General features: G+C 41.1%; 1 protein-coding gene across 2 annotated transcripts; it reads right to left on the reverse strand.

The window, feature by feature from the left end:
* Positions 1–996: 996 nt before the first annotated feature.
* tefa (TEF transcription factor, PAR bZIP family member a) lies at positions 997–12,945 on the reverse strand. 2 transcript variants are annotated; one of them, XM_061810738.1, is made up of 5 exons: positions 12,719–12,945; positions 3,891–4,229; positions 3,527–3,747; positions 2,790–3,001; positions 997–2,489 (listed from the first exon to the last, which is right to left on the reverse strand). In XM_061810738.1, exons 1-5 carry the CDS (start codon positions 12,795–12,797, stop codon positions 2,468–2,470), a joined length of 873 nt encoding a protein of 290 aa, XP_061666722.1. In that variant the 5' UTR covers positions 12,798–12,945; the 3' UTR covers positions 997–2,467. The 2 variants fall into 2 exon arrangements, with proteins under 2 accessions (XP_061666722.1, XP_061666721.1); XM_061810737.1 differs by lacking the exon at positions 12,719–12,945 and adding an exon at positions 6,018–6,370.
* Between the last annotated feature and the right edge of the window lie 1,274 nt (positions 12,946–14,219).

Below are 14,219 nucleotides of genomic sequence, written 5' to 3' on the forward strand. Positions count from 1 at the left end.
GGTGACAGTTGTACAAATACCTGGCGGAACCAAACAGGATGACACCCACTGCAGTACTGGACAAGGAAAAGAAATTATTTTCCAATTTTATTCACACTGGCTGACATGTACTTTCCTACTCAAGGTTCATCTGCACCTAGTGAAGGGAATGTTTTCTCAAGCAGGAGAAATCCAAAATCAAACCGCCTTAGTCCTAGCTCATTAGACTGTAGTCTGTAAGTAGTTAAAGTTTAGAGAAACTACTTTTTTAATAACCAATGAAAACAAATGGCTTTAATTCTCTTCAACTACAAGCGTTACTGCAAGTAACAAAAGTGCATCCCCACAGCGTTTCTCTGGAAGTAGATTAGTGCCACCAGGATTTTGAATTTGAAATGTTAAGTGAAAAAGGATTTGAATTTGAAATGTAAAGTGATCACATTTTCAATCGTTGCTACAATTCGCTGTCTAAAATTCACTGTCTGTACCACCTGGCAGGATACCCAGCCAATCGCAGTTAAGCTTTCTCAGTCACGTGACATAACATACTAAGAAACCGTAAATTAATTGACTTGAGTGTTCCGTTCTGACTTGAGGTAACCATCCCTGGTGGCACAGACTGTGAATTTTAGACAGTGAATTGTTAACATTGAAAAGTTACACTGGAATACAACTATTGAAAATGTGATCACGTTACATTTCAAATTCAAATCCTGCTTTCTGTGGCATTTCAAATTCAAATCCTGGTGGCACTAATCTACATCCATACGTGTCACTGTTGCGCCTTATTTTGTAGGCGGCAACTAGATTGTAGTACATTCTTTTGACCTCTTGATGGTGGCAGTGTGAATGAGTCCAAATGAAGTGTCGGTACATGTGCCGACACTTCGTTATTGAGGCTTCACGGGGCTATAAAACAGTTTTACCATTTTTTACCACTCCCTAACTTGTATGTTGAAATAACAACCTTGCGTTGTCAGCTCTCATCGAATCTTGTGAAAGTAACAGAGCTCAAGACTTTGTCAACAAGGCTTTATTTATACACAATGTACATATACATGGTTATCATACTCAAAAAGTCAAGGCAGTTCTTTACAACAATGTAACTATTGTTAAAAAATAATAATAATAATACCGTAATAACCTCGAAAGTTGACCTATTTCTGAAAGAAGGCAGATGTGCAATCTGGGATTGCAGCAGAATGCATGAGAACTACTAACAGGTCACAAAGCCCATTGTCCATGTCAACATGATATTGGGATGCTTTAAGGTGATGCGTGACAACTGCACTTGAAAACGAATAAGGCCGGAAGTTGTTTTTGATATAGCGAGGTATCTCATAAGTGCACAAACTATCACAGCACACAACTTTTACTAACATTTAGCACTCGTTGATGACCAAACGTGCCAAAATGTGAGCGGGAGAGAATTTGAACATGAAACAAAACCGCAGCAGACACAACAGAACCGCCTTGCACTCGTTCTGCAGATGCAGAGTACAAATTTAAGGAAGCACAGTAGTATGGACAAAAACAATATATTTCGACATTTTATAGCTCTAACCTGTGTGGTTTTGAAATGGATTAGATAAGTTAAAATGTCAAAACCCCCTAAATTGGTATTTTCTCTCTGCAAGCATCCTTTTGGAACAGTTTAGTTTTACTCGACAACGATCACAACCTTCAGTAAAAGGCACTCGTTTAGGCATTAAAATTATCATACTCTTGAATGGCTCGTCATGAACTTTTGTTACAAAGCTGAACATAAAATGATCTCCAAGCTTGGTAATTAAGCCGTGTCAATATTTTACATCCACACGGAAAAAAAAAACATTCACGAAAATGGACTTCCTCCCAGTTTTCTCAATTTGCTGGGAGAGAAACGTCGGAGTTGGATGGTGTACAAGTACCGTGATAAGCAACATCAAGTAACGTGACGTGCACTGATGAGTTCAGAGACAATACAAGATTGGTACACACACACTAAAGCAGCAAAGACAGTGTGAGGTGCCCCCCAAAGCACACACAATCACACACATAGCCAGAACAATGCAATTCCCTGAATAAATTGTCATTTAAAAAATATCAAATAAAATTTTGCGTTAGACATGGAACCAATTGGAAGCAACCTGGAAATAATCCACCACCATACTATAAAATGATTGATAAATTGAGTTGTAACTATTGCAATCGCTACATAAGGGTCACCTTTTGTCACTAATCTTAAAAAAGACCTATTAATAGTAAAAATGATAAAATGTCACCGATAAAAGATGATCTCTTATAGCCAACATGAGAAAAGTGCAGAACATAACAAGCGCTTAAGTCGTCCCCTCAATGCTCCAGAGTTGCTATCAGGTTCTATTGCATAATGCATACGCTCTGCTCCTCTTCTTCCTCATCAGATTCGCTCTTTTTTATTTCCACCCCCAAACCTTGCCGTTTTGATTCATTTATTCATAGATTTGAATAATAAATCAAATGTAGTCTATAGGTCTTCTGGCACCGCTCTTGAAAGAGAAGAGAAAGAGGAGGATGAGTGAGAGATTGTTGGTGCGTCATCGCATCATGCGTGTTTGTGTGATGACTTGGAACAGTTCACAAGGCGACCACAGCAGGAAGTGACCCCCCCACCCCCCACTGTGCTGTAAAAGCATATTTACCCCCCCCCTCCCCCTGCCCCAAACCCCCGCCCACCTGTGTTTGCCAGTTCTGTTTTTTTATCACTACGGCTGCCAAATAAGAGTCCAAACAGAGTCACTGGTGCGCCCTTGTGCTACAAGTCATTCACGTTTTTTACAGTCCCTTACAATTTCCCGAATTTGGCCTCGTAGTTTCCCACGATGTTCTTGTAGCGGCCGCACTCCTTGCGAAGGTCGGACACCTCCGTCCTCAGCGCCGAGTTCTCGCGCTCCAGGAACGCCGCCCTCACGGTGATCTGGTTCTCCTTCAGCCTGCGGGCGTCACGTGAGCGTTTGGCGGCCACATTGTTCTTCTTTCGCCTCTGCCAGTACTTTTCGTCCTGAAAGCAGAACACGCCGCGTTTTGTAAAATTTCCGCAACAGCATGGTGCAATTGATAAGAAAAAAAAATTGCCCTGGCTGCTGTCGCTATATTCTTAATTAATAAAGTTCTTTAAATTATTTTTTGATATTGACTATTAAAGTTAGTTTGCTAGCCAATTCATGCTAACATTACATGACGTTTTTCTGCACGTGGAATGGCGGCCTCCGTCACAACACACATCCTCACAGGAGCAATTTGTAAGATTTTTATGTCGCCAATTAACCTCTAAAACTGAATTCAATTGGTTGTTTGTGTGTGTGTGTTCTTTTTTATTCAGCAGTGTTTACATCCTAGGAGTGGCTTTGGGCCCCAATGGTTGCACGATTACGTGCAAATGTAGAGTACTTAAAAGTGTACTCCAAATTTGTACTCATAGCAGACTTTGAGAAACTCACAATGACACGACGAGATTCTATTCATGAATAATAATGGTTGAATGTTAAAGTTTATTGTGAGGGTCCGCGGGCCCAAGTATGAATACCTTCTGTTCTTCAGGAACAAACACTTTCTTGGCTTTCTTAATCATGGGCTGAGGCTTGAGCTCTTCGTCGCTGAACTTATGTTTGCGAGGGTCAAAGAGTTCGCCCCCCGGTACACTCGACAGGACCAGGTCGGTGGGGTCGGGCTCATAGTTGACGTCAACCTCGATTTCATCTGGATCGATGCCGTCCGGGCTCGCTCTCTCTGGATCTGTTGTCACCTCTGAAAAGAAAGACGAGAAAGTTTTAACTAGAGACAGAATGTTCACAATGGCATATTACTGTGACCAACAAATTCAAATTTCAGAATCAGATTTTTTTTGCAGCTGCCGAAGGACGGCTACCCGTTTCTCCCTTTCCGCTCACCTGCTGTGACATCACACGTGATGTCAGTCTCACCGTTTGTGATGATCACCACCTCTTCATCGCACTTGTCCAGCTCATCCACGGGCAGCAGGGGCGCATCGGCCGTCTTTCCCGTCACACCCTCCGTCTTGACCTCATCGTGTTCTTCGGGGGAGGCGGCGATGCCGTTCTCCATGAGGAACTCTTCCAGGTCCATGTACTCCAGGTGGAAGTTCTCTCCATCGTAGGGAATGGTCTTCTCCCAGATGGCAGGCGTGAGGGCCGCCGTCGGCCCCATCCCGCTGCCTCCTCCGCCCACGTCGGCGATGTCATCCAAACCCAGCTTCTCCTTGTCCGTGTCTGAAAACACAGCAACACTCCAAGTTTTCAAACACATAAAAATCCGCATCAAAACTATGACATCCGTAGAAGGAACAATTTAGGTTGATCCTTCATCAGGTTTAAACTGTGGTTTACAATACACACATGTGGAAATGTGCTTTTGGAGAGCGTGTTGTCAAATTGAAATATTATGACAAATATAATCATGGTTTTTACGGGATCTGACTGATGAACTTTCATGAGGGGAGAAAAAAAATATTCAGATCAATCAGATGTCAAACATCAAAATTAGCTCATTCATGGGAAGGGTGGCAATTTTTTGCCTTATTGAAATAAAAGTCCCCTAACAGGCCACAATCAAGGAAATAACACTTCTTTTTTGTTTAAGGTTAAGCTATATGATAACTTTACTCATTTATTATCTCGTCCCAAAAATGGGACGTTGCCCGCGAGAGGGTACTCAGGTTTTCTTAGTAGATCGTCCCAAAAACCAGAATCAGAATCAGATTAAAATACTTAAATATTTTGATATACTGAAGGATATAATGGGTGAAAATCATGATGTCCCAAAAATGGGATGCTGCCCACAAATGGGTTTACAACTCAGTAGTCACCACTATTTTGCAAACAAACAAAAATACCATTGGTAATACTAGATTGTATTGGATAACATATGTATGCATACTATTTATATTACATATATTTCCTATGGCCACAATTGATGCTGAAAAAATACCAATCCTCCCCGTTGTGGGACTAACAAATATTATCCTGTCAAATATTACAAATATTTATGAATAATATTCTACTTTTAACCTGCCCACATTCTGAAGTGATGTATTAATCGATTTCCAGTTAAGACGCGGTCTCCTGTGTGGATGTGTATGATCTTATACATATATTATCTCTAAACAAGTATTATTTAGCCCATTATTTTGCTATTCAAAGTTGGTCACTCTCCGCCAAAATGTCGTCTACAGTGCCTGACCACAATTGCTAGGGTGTACCACGCCTCTTGCCCAGGGTGAGGTGGGCTTCTTTCTGCACACCGAGAATAGATGGATGAGATGGAAAAGTAAATATCCTTTTAACTGATTGATTCATTTAAAAAAAAGATTCACCGATTATCATAACTGTCAGCTGCAGCCCTCCCGTACTTGTTAAATAATTGTAATTTCACTTTTTTTTAGGATTATGTTTTTAAATGTGTCATTTTTCCCTTCTTGGTTGTTTAGACAACAGAGCAGAACCTGTTTGAGTTAACTTTGACACGAAAAACACATCTGAACTGCAAAGACTGCATTTTTATAAAGAACAGATGGGTTCTATAATTGTAATGTGAGAGTGGTGGAATCAAGAAGTCAACTGAGTCAAAACACCCCTGAACGCCAGCTACACAGAGTTACGGGATATGTTTGTTTATGTAATTAATTGTTTTGGTCATAACGTGCACACACAGGAGGACAACCTAGTCATGTTTTTGTTGCATGAAAACAACACTAACCAGGTTATAATACAGCAAGAGCACAGTCACAACGCTTTAAAAAAAAACATTAAAAATGGGAATCATTAGCTCAAACAGCAAAAAAAAGACAAATATATGATTATAATAATAATGATTTACACCACATTTTAAGACGCATTTAAAACTAGAGGCGTGTTTTAACCAGGCCGGCATCGTGAGACAGGTCAAATGAAGTCTGCAGAAAAGTACATCGTGTTCAGCATGAACCATCTTTTTAAAAATCACGTTTTACTTGGTTTGTTTTTGGGTTTTTTTTGAAGCGGTTTTACATTGCGCCTTACCCTCGTCGCCGGCCAGTATATTCGGCGGAGGCATTTCCATGATTTTCTTCAGAACAACCGGGAACGCGGTGGGGGCCCCGGGGGCCGTTTCCAGCGTGACGACGATCGGTTCGACCGACATTTTCCACTGGCCGCTGGCGTACTTTCCTCGAATTGTAAACCAGACGCTCTCCGCTCGGTAACTTTTGCTCAGCTGTGAACACCGACGAATGTAAATAGTCGCGCGCTGGCTATTCCGTGAAGATTAAACAATCCGCAATTCGTCGAGAGTGTTGTCACACTTGTAAAGCAGACGAGGCGGAGCGCAGGTTTTGGGGAGCACAACAGAGCCCGCACCCTTTCCCTGGGCTGATTGGTTTACATCTCATAAATATTCATGAGAAACTTTACGATTGGGCAGGTTCGTGAGAGGAACCAATAGGAGACGTGGTATCAAATAGCAGATTTGTCATTGGATGACTGAGTTATATAGTGCACGAAACGTGTCACGAGGAAAACAACCCACTTCCTTTTTTTTTTTTTTTTTTTTTTTTAAAGACTTACACTCTGCTCTGTACTGAACAGGAGACACTCACGTTTTTCCCCCATTAATTACTTTGTTTGTTATTCCAAGTGCATGTGTCGTGTATGTTGTGGGCGGGCCGAGCGCAGCGATCACATGCGGGAAACATGTGCAGCGGCCGGCGTCATGTCAACACGGAAATGGTGTCATGTGCACATGCGTGCAAGGAAGCCGCCCGGGGAGCGCTCAAGGTCGACGATGCAACATTTCATCAGCAAATGCAAAACCAGAGTTGACACAGTGTAACAGTTTCATGGCTAAATTGCCAAAAGTCTCATCAACATCTCCTTAATTGTCCAAATCGTTGCTGTTGACATTGTCAAGTATCAATCCGTTGATCCATTCCTTAGGGTCAAAGCAAAAGTAAGATGGAGCCTGATTGAATTTCCATGTGAGTTCGGGGAGAGCCAAGGCACACCCTGGACTGGTCACCACTCAATTGCAGGGCGCATATGCGGTCAAAGGACAACTACAAAACTCAGATTTACATTCAAGTCATTAATATTTTTAGAATGTTGTGGAGGAAGCCAGAGAACATGCAAACACTGTACAGGAAGTCCAGAGTTGAGATTTGGAAGTCCTGAACTTCAGAACCGCGAGCCAGACGTGCCAACCGCTCGCTGACGTCACAAGAACTCATTTCCTGTACTGCACTAGTTTGAATAAATAAATGTTGGGAATGGGGAAAGGAAGGAGGGGCCCCTCCTCAAATTTCACTTGAGTCATTGTGACTCTCTCTTTTTTTTTTTTTTTTTACCATTTACCATTCCAGTCACATCCCGATAAATGATTTCTTGTGGTGCGCTACTCAGAATGGGGGGTGGGGGGGGAGGAAACTGGGAAGGGAGGGGGGCCCGTCCAATTTTGCTAATGTCACTGTGACTCTCCTGGTGTTACAACACAATAACAATACAAGAAAGTCAAAAGTTCACCTCCCCCCCAAAAAATGTGCCATAGATTTCACTCTTAGAAAGTAAATTTTATTGAACCAATCAAACTACATGAACAGGTCAATAAGAGAGAATTTATTTCAGTACTTTTGAAAAAGTGAAACTATAACCTGTATCATACATGTACATTAACGTGACTTCCTCTGTATTCTAAACGGGTCACATTTTAGTAAACCAACTTTATTGAGTATTTGGGTATGTAATATAGGTCACTTGCACAACTTCAGAGCAAGTGCATTGTGAGTAAGAATTTTTTGTGTGTCGGCCATTTTGGGAGGTTGTAAACAGTCTACATACCAGCATCGCGTTCATTGTATCTGCACTTTCTATGGCGTTTTCAAAGTATTTCGAGGATCTGTCGGCTGATCTGAAACCCTACTACAGGCAGAAATCAGTTTATGTGAGGATCTGGACCAGTATAGTCTATCGAAGGCTGATTTTGCGACTGAAAAATGTTGGCCGAGAGTGGAATACCCTGACATTGTGAACTACTTGGTGCTTACAACCGACAGCCTTACTAACCAACAAATGAAGGCCTACAAGTCCTTGGAGGCTTACAATTACTTTGTGGATTCAGAGTGTCCTCTGCAAAACGTTGTCTGAAGAAAAGGTTTTAATTGTTGCCCGAGTAAGTAACTTGTAATCACCCGGGACAGAGTGCGTAACTCACTGTGGTTGTTGTTGTTTCTGCTTAGCCATTATGGCCTTTTCAGGCCCGACAAATTGGACCGATTAGGGAAAAAGATCTATGACAAATAAATATTACACCATCTTTTAAATTTATTTGAAGGAGCATTAAGTAATGTGACAATAATTAAAATGTACAAGGTGTAAATTACTAAGTACTAACAAATTATAGCGTGAATGTCTGAATGTAGCCCTAATAGTAATATTAGCCCTAATACAACAGTAGCGGCTTTCTATTTGTTCACATTTGCCTGACTCAAATGTTTGCAGATAGAAAGCCGCTACTGTTGTATTAGGGCTAGCGTGAATGATGCCCTGGTAGGTGGTAGGTGCTACATGCATACTCGTGTTGTTTTTAATAGATATACGGTATATTTCCTTCTTAAAAATATTTTGACGTTCACAGACAGTAAACGGACAGCAAACGCACAACACACATCCATACGTTTGTATCCTAAACTGGAGATGAAAAGCCTGTCACTGGCGGCCGAGTTGGATGTACATGTACATGTAGACCTATCAAACACCGTTAGTCTTGTAATATAAAACACAGCAAACAACACATACATGTAAAAAATAGCGGTAGGAGGATATGGTCAAAGTGCAATACTAGGCTTAAACTTACCACTTATGAAGTGATCGCTGCACACACGACTTGAAACTGTGGGACGAGTGAGATCTGCACGCGAGATATTACTGAGCCACTTCGCTTGCCGTTTGCTCGACATTTCTTCTGTTTGGGGTCCTTGGTGCGTAATTATTTTCGGAAATCGGAAAAACCGTCTGTTCCCTTCTTTGCTGAACTTGTTATAGCAGCCAATAACACAACACGTGTGCACCATCGTCTCAGAAGTCAAAAAGCGTCTCATGTAATCTAATGTAACCAGCGAAATGAGACCTCCCAATATGGCGGCCAGAAAAAATTCAAAACGGATGTGACGTCACCTGCAAGTCACCTATTGGTTCTACATCTGAAATATGGATTCCACGCTTTCCTGAGTAACAGACGTATTTATGCCAAGAGGCCTGAAATCAGGTTGTTCAAATTTCTCCATCTTATCTACGTCGCTACGCCTGCCCTTTGGACTTCCAAGCCAATAGAACAAAGAAGTGGGTCTTCTACACAAGGGCAACCAATCAGAGGAAAGGGAGAGGACTTAGCCAAATATGGACAAAGCGGATGTAAAACTGGGTCAAACAGAAGTAGCTGTCAGATGGGCTTTTTCTGGGCAGTCGTATGACAAAACCAAGGTGTCTTTTTTTTTTTTTTTTAAAGAAATCAACACCTATTTTGTCCCCTTTTATTCTATTCTTATTCCTAAATTGGATAAGAATTTTATTAACAAGTTATTTTAATTTCTTCAGATAGTTAATTTGAGTGTTCATTAGCTATAAACTATACAGTGTCTCTATTTGTGTGGGATTGGGATTGAGACACGTCACGAATACCAAAAATCCTCAACTAATTGACACCCCTTCCCAAAAGATTAAGAGATGCCACGAGATGGTGGCAAAGCACAACACCACTAATGTCAAACTCAAGGCCCGGGGGGCGCATCTGGCCCACCACATGATTTTATGTGGCCCGCAAAGCCACATCTAGAGTGTTAATTTCCATGATTCTTGTAAAAATCTGTACTAAAATTTAAACTGGTCATATGTCATAAATGATAAAGTTGAGATATTACAAGCATTTTTGTGTTACCAAACGCGAATAGTTGAAAAACACATTACCCTTGATTTTCTGGTCCTACTAACTAACTACTTCATAAGTTGATGATGTAAATATGATGAGATGATTAAATATGTTTGTTCCGCAGTCATAACTGTCCTTTGAGGGAAACCGGAACAACAATGTGGCCCACGAGAAAAATGACTTTGACATCCTTGCACTATATGGGGCTCCTCAACTCAATTCGACATAGTCCCTTGGCACCAAAATGCCAAAAATGCCAATACTTTTATATTAGCAGCAGCTTTGGGCTGAGTAGAAAAACAGCAACTGGGTGAGTGTTTAAATTAATAAAAAGGAGGATGTAATTAAGTGAAATCCATTAGTGCTGAATTTAACTACTCAAAAATTTCAGGATAATCCCATTTACTTTATATGTTTCTATATATCAATAAATCTCTATAGACAACTTGTAAATCTATTGTTAATATTGCCAAGGATTTTATTGTGAAATGTGTCCTATATGCATACATTACCAATGTGCTGGTAACTTGTCATTACCATCGTCATCATCATTTCCAGTGGAAATACTCGTCAGTGTATTATTACCTAACAGGAATTAAAGCTGCCTGACAACACCAACACTTGTTTTCCTTAACTTGAATGTGCAAGTTGTTATTCTGTCGGTGGAATTCCGTGTATGTTGTGCTGAAAGACAAAAAGTCACTTGAAAGTAGTCTAGGAGAAAAAGGAGAGCAATTTACAAATATTGTGCTCCATTGTTATATTTGTGCATCTTGCAATTTTGTAATCGGTGTCATAAAAGAAGGCAGCCGTCTGCGGTCAAGGGAAGCAGGAAGCAGATGTAATACTGTAATTACTGTACTAAAAGGAGCGTGGAAAATTATCCAAACAGAATATTGCGTGTCATGAGGTGGCAATGTGGGGGAAAAAACAGTATACTGTATATAATTTTATTATATTCAACCCATTCCAAGTAAATATTATTTTGTGGAGACGGGACCAACAACAGGGGGTCCACCTCATAAAAGTCATGACAATACAAAAAAAAAAAAAAGAGGCCCAGCTTGAATTAACATTGAAAAGCAAAACAGCCATCTCGTGGCTGAATTGGGAAGCTCAACCTACCACCACAGCTGTAGCTTTTCCTTGACTGGACGCAATCTTTTTGGCCTATGCGTAAACTGTAAACACATCACGAGGTTATTTTATCGACTTCACATTTTATCCTTCGCTTTTCACACTTGACATCCATTTTCTTTGCCACTTATCCTCACGAGGGTTGCGGGAGTGCTGGAACCTATCCCAGCTGTCAATGGGCAGGAGGCGGGGTACACGCTGAACTGGTTGCCAGCCAATCGCAGGGCCCATCGAGACAAACAGCCACACCCGCAATCACACCTAGGGGCAATTTAGAGTGTCCAATTAATGTTGCATGTTTTTGGGATGTGGGAGGAAACCCATGCAGGCACAGGGAGAACATGCAAACTCCACACAGGCGGCGCCAGGATCGAACCCGGGTCCTCAGAACTGTGAGGCCAGCGCTTTACCAGCTGAATCACCGTGCTGCCACTTGACAAACTTAAAAAAGAAATGAAATAAAATAATACATTTAATTTATGCAGTATAGTTCCCTTTCAATCTGGTATTAAACCCCATGACAGCACTGAGACGGTTCGTCAAAATCCCAAATGATTTAGGTGTACCACAAGGCTCTGTACTTTAACCATTCCTCTTTACATGTCCCCCTAGGCTATCCACCAACCAGGACCGGCCGACTGTACATCAACACACCCGACCAGCCAGTCAAAAGAATGCATGCCATAAATCATAAAACCTACATAAAGCCAAGATAGACAAGTCGGACCTCCTAGTTTCAAGAGGGTAGGCGACATCTCCATTAACGTCAAAGTCTACGCCGTGCATCTTTCTCCTTGCGCATGCAACCTGCGGGACTTATCCACAACTGTTGCAATTACACATTAGAAATTTCAGCCTTCTTTCATTTTAAAAACATTTTCCACATTGACTGCTTCATTCGCTATGTTACCAAGTCTCTCATCAATTCCGGAAACACTTCAAGTCAGAACTCATGACTTCTGTACAGCAGGAAATGCATCCTAGAATTGTAGAAGTTTATTTGTGGTTAATTAGATGCCCGGTGGATCAGCTGGAAAGCGTAGGCCTCACAGTTCTCAGGTCCCGGGTTCGATCCCGTCCTTGCCTGTGTGGAGTTTGCATGTTCTCCCCGTGCCTGCGTGAGTTTTCTCCGGGCACTCTGGTTTCCTCCCACATCCCAAAAACATGCAACATTAATTGGACGCTCTAAATTGCCCGTAGGTGTGGCTGTTTGTCTCTATGTGCCCTGCGATTGGCTGGCAACCAGTCCAGGGTGTACCCCGCCTCCTGTCAGTTGACAGCTGGGATCGGCTCCAGCACTCATGAGGACAAGCAGCTAAGAACATTGATGCGTGGATGGAATTAGATGCAGTTTAAATGGTGTCACGTGGATCCGATTTTAACAGCATTTGCTTTTGAACAGGGCAGTGTGGACATTTTATATGGCTACTTTGCCATTATGTATTGATGCACAGCATGTACAAATGGTGTGTATACATGTTAAGTGCAAAAATATTTACTGTATACACATTTACACAAACACACGCACGTCTGTATACTAGTGGGTCACTCCTGTACTCAGCTTGAAGCTTCTGATGAGGGTTACACAACAGGCAGCCATTTCTTTTCACCTTTATGTTTACATGATGCGTTTAACGTCATAGTGCCAAATAAGTTGGTTCTCACTTACCATTTCCGTCAAAGCTCGGGAAAGCAAACGGAGTTTCCAGAAAAGCCCTGAATATCTCTGGGATGTCTGCTGTAGTCATGTTTTTTTTAAATATATATATTCTTAACTTTTACCAAAAGAATAAATGAAAAATCGTCAGAGACTATAGCATGTCAAAATAAGGTATGGAGGCGATGCAGCGTCTGAATCCGTGAGAAGCCAGCTCTCATTTAAGACTGACAGCTCTTAAGTGTTTGAAAACAAAAATGTGGAACTTGCGTCAAATTTCACAAGTTACTTAACCGCCGCCGCCCAATTTCCATTCCGGGCCAATCAGATGCGCACATTTCCTGTTCGTCACGCCCACAAACGCCGCTAAGTGGTTCTCAAAGCGGCCAATCATGAATTGTGAAGAGGACGGGGACGGGGGGGGGGGGAAGAAACAACAACTGATTGCATAAATCGTATACAGTAAAATAAGGAGCGATACGTGATGGCGACACCACAGTTACCGTCATCAATTATTGGATCGTTTTGAACACCAGTTTTTTTGAATGGTAACATTTTTTGATCCGATTCACAAAGCGGATTAAGGTCCTCTTCATGGGAGAAATACAATGTTATGAATCATGATGTCAACATATCAGTTTTGGCCGAAGAATGAAAACAGACTCCTATTTTTTGTTTTTGTTTTTCTAAAAGTGTTTATTAAATGCTTTCAAGAGATTTGGTCCACTTGAGTATTTATTAACTTCCAACCAGGGAGGAGAGAAAACAAAGTCAATAAAACACAAAACCAAGAAATCCAATGTAATAAAAAAAAAGTACAGTACAAAAAAAAAAAAAATAAGAGAGGCCTTGTCTGTCCACTTTACAACCCTGGCTTCTTTTTTTTTAATTTGATGAAAAGAATTCATTATTCAAATAACCAATAATTTCTTAGAACTGATTGACTTGATTCAATTTCAGCTCAGTTTGAACCAGGAATCAAATGAAGGTGGTGGTTGGTTACAAAAATAGCAGTGAGGTTTGTACTGTGTGGCTTGGAGATGTTGTATCACTAGAGATAAACACACAACCTTGTCCAAACAAAAAAAGTCCACAAATGAAACAAACAACCAGCACAGTGCTGTCAACTTTGAAGTTTGCAGGGGTGAAGAAAAAAGGCGTCCTAATATAACATTACCCATACCTCCATAGGATGATTGCAAATCAGTGCACAGGAGGCGTTTGAATTGATATATGCTCAACTAAAATATAAGGTGTGGTTCAATCTACCCAGCCCAGTTAAATCTGGCAAACCACTAAAAACACAACTCCACCATCACTTATCTAAATTATCTTACCAGGGGTGCTTAAGTATTATAATAGGTTATCAGCTATCTTATACTGTACTGTATATAGTAAGCAGGGTTATACAATAAGGGTATGTATCATTTACTATATCAAATAAGGCGCTATGCAGAAGGAGATGCGTCTGTACAGGTGCATATCAATAAATTTTCATCAAATATATTTCTGC

The sequence above is a fragment of the Syngnathoides biaculeatus genome, chromosome 22 (assembly GCF_019802595.1).
Source record: "Syngnathoides biaculeatus isolate LvHL_M chromosome 22, ASM1980259v1, whole genome shotgun sequence".
Classification (NCBI taxonomy): domain Eukaryota; kingdom Metazoa; phylum Chordata; class Actinopteri; order Syngnathiformes; family Syngnathidae; genus Syngnathoides; species Syngnathoides biaculeatus.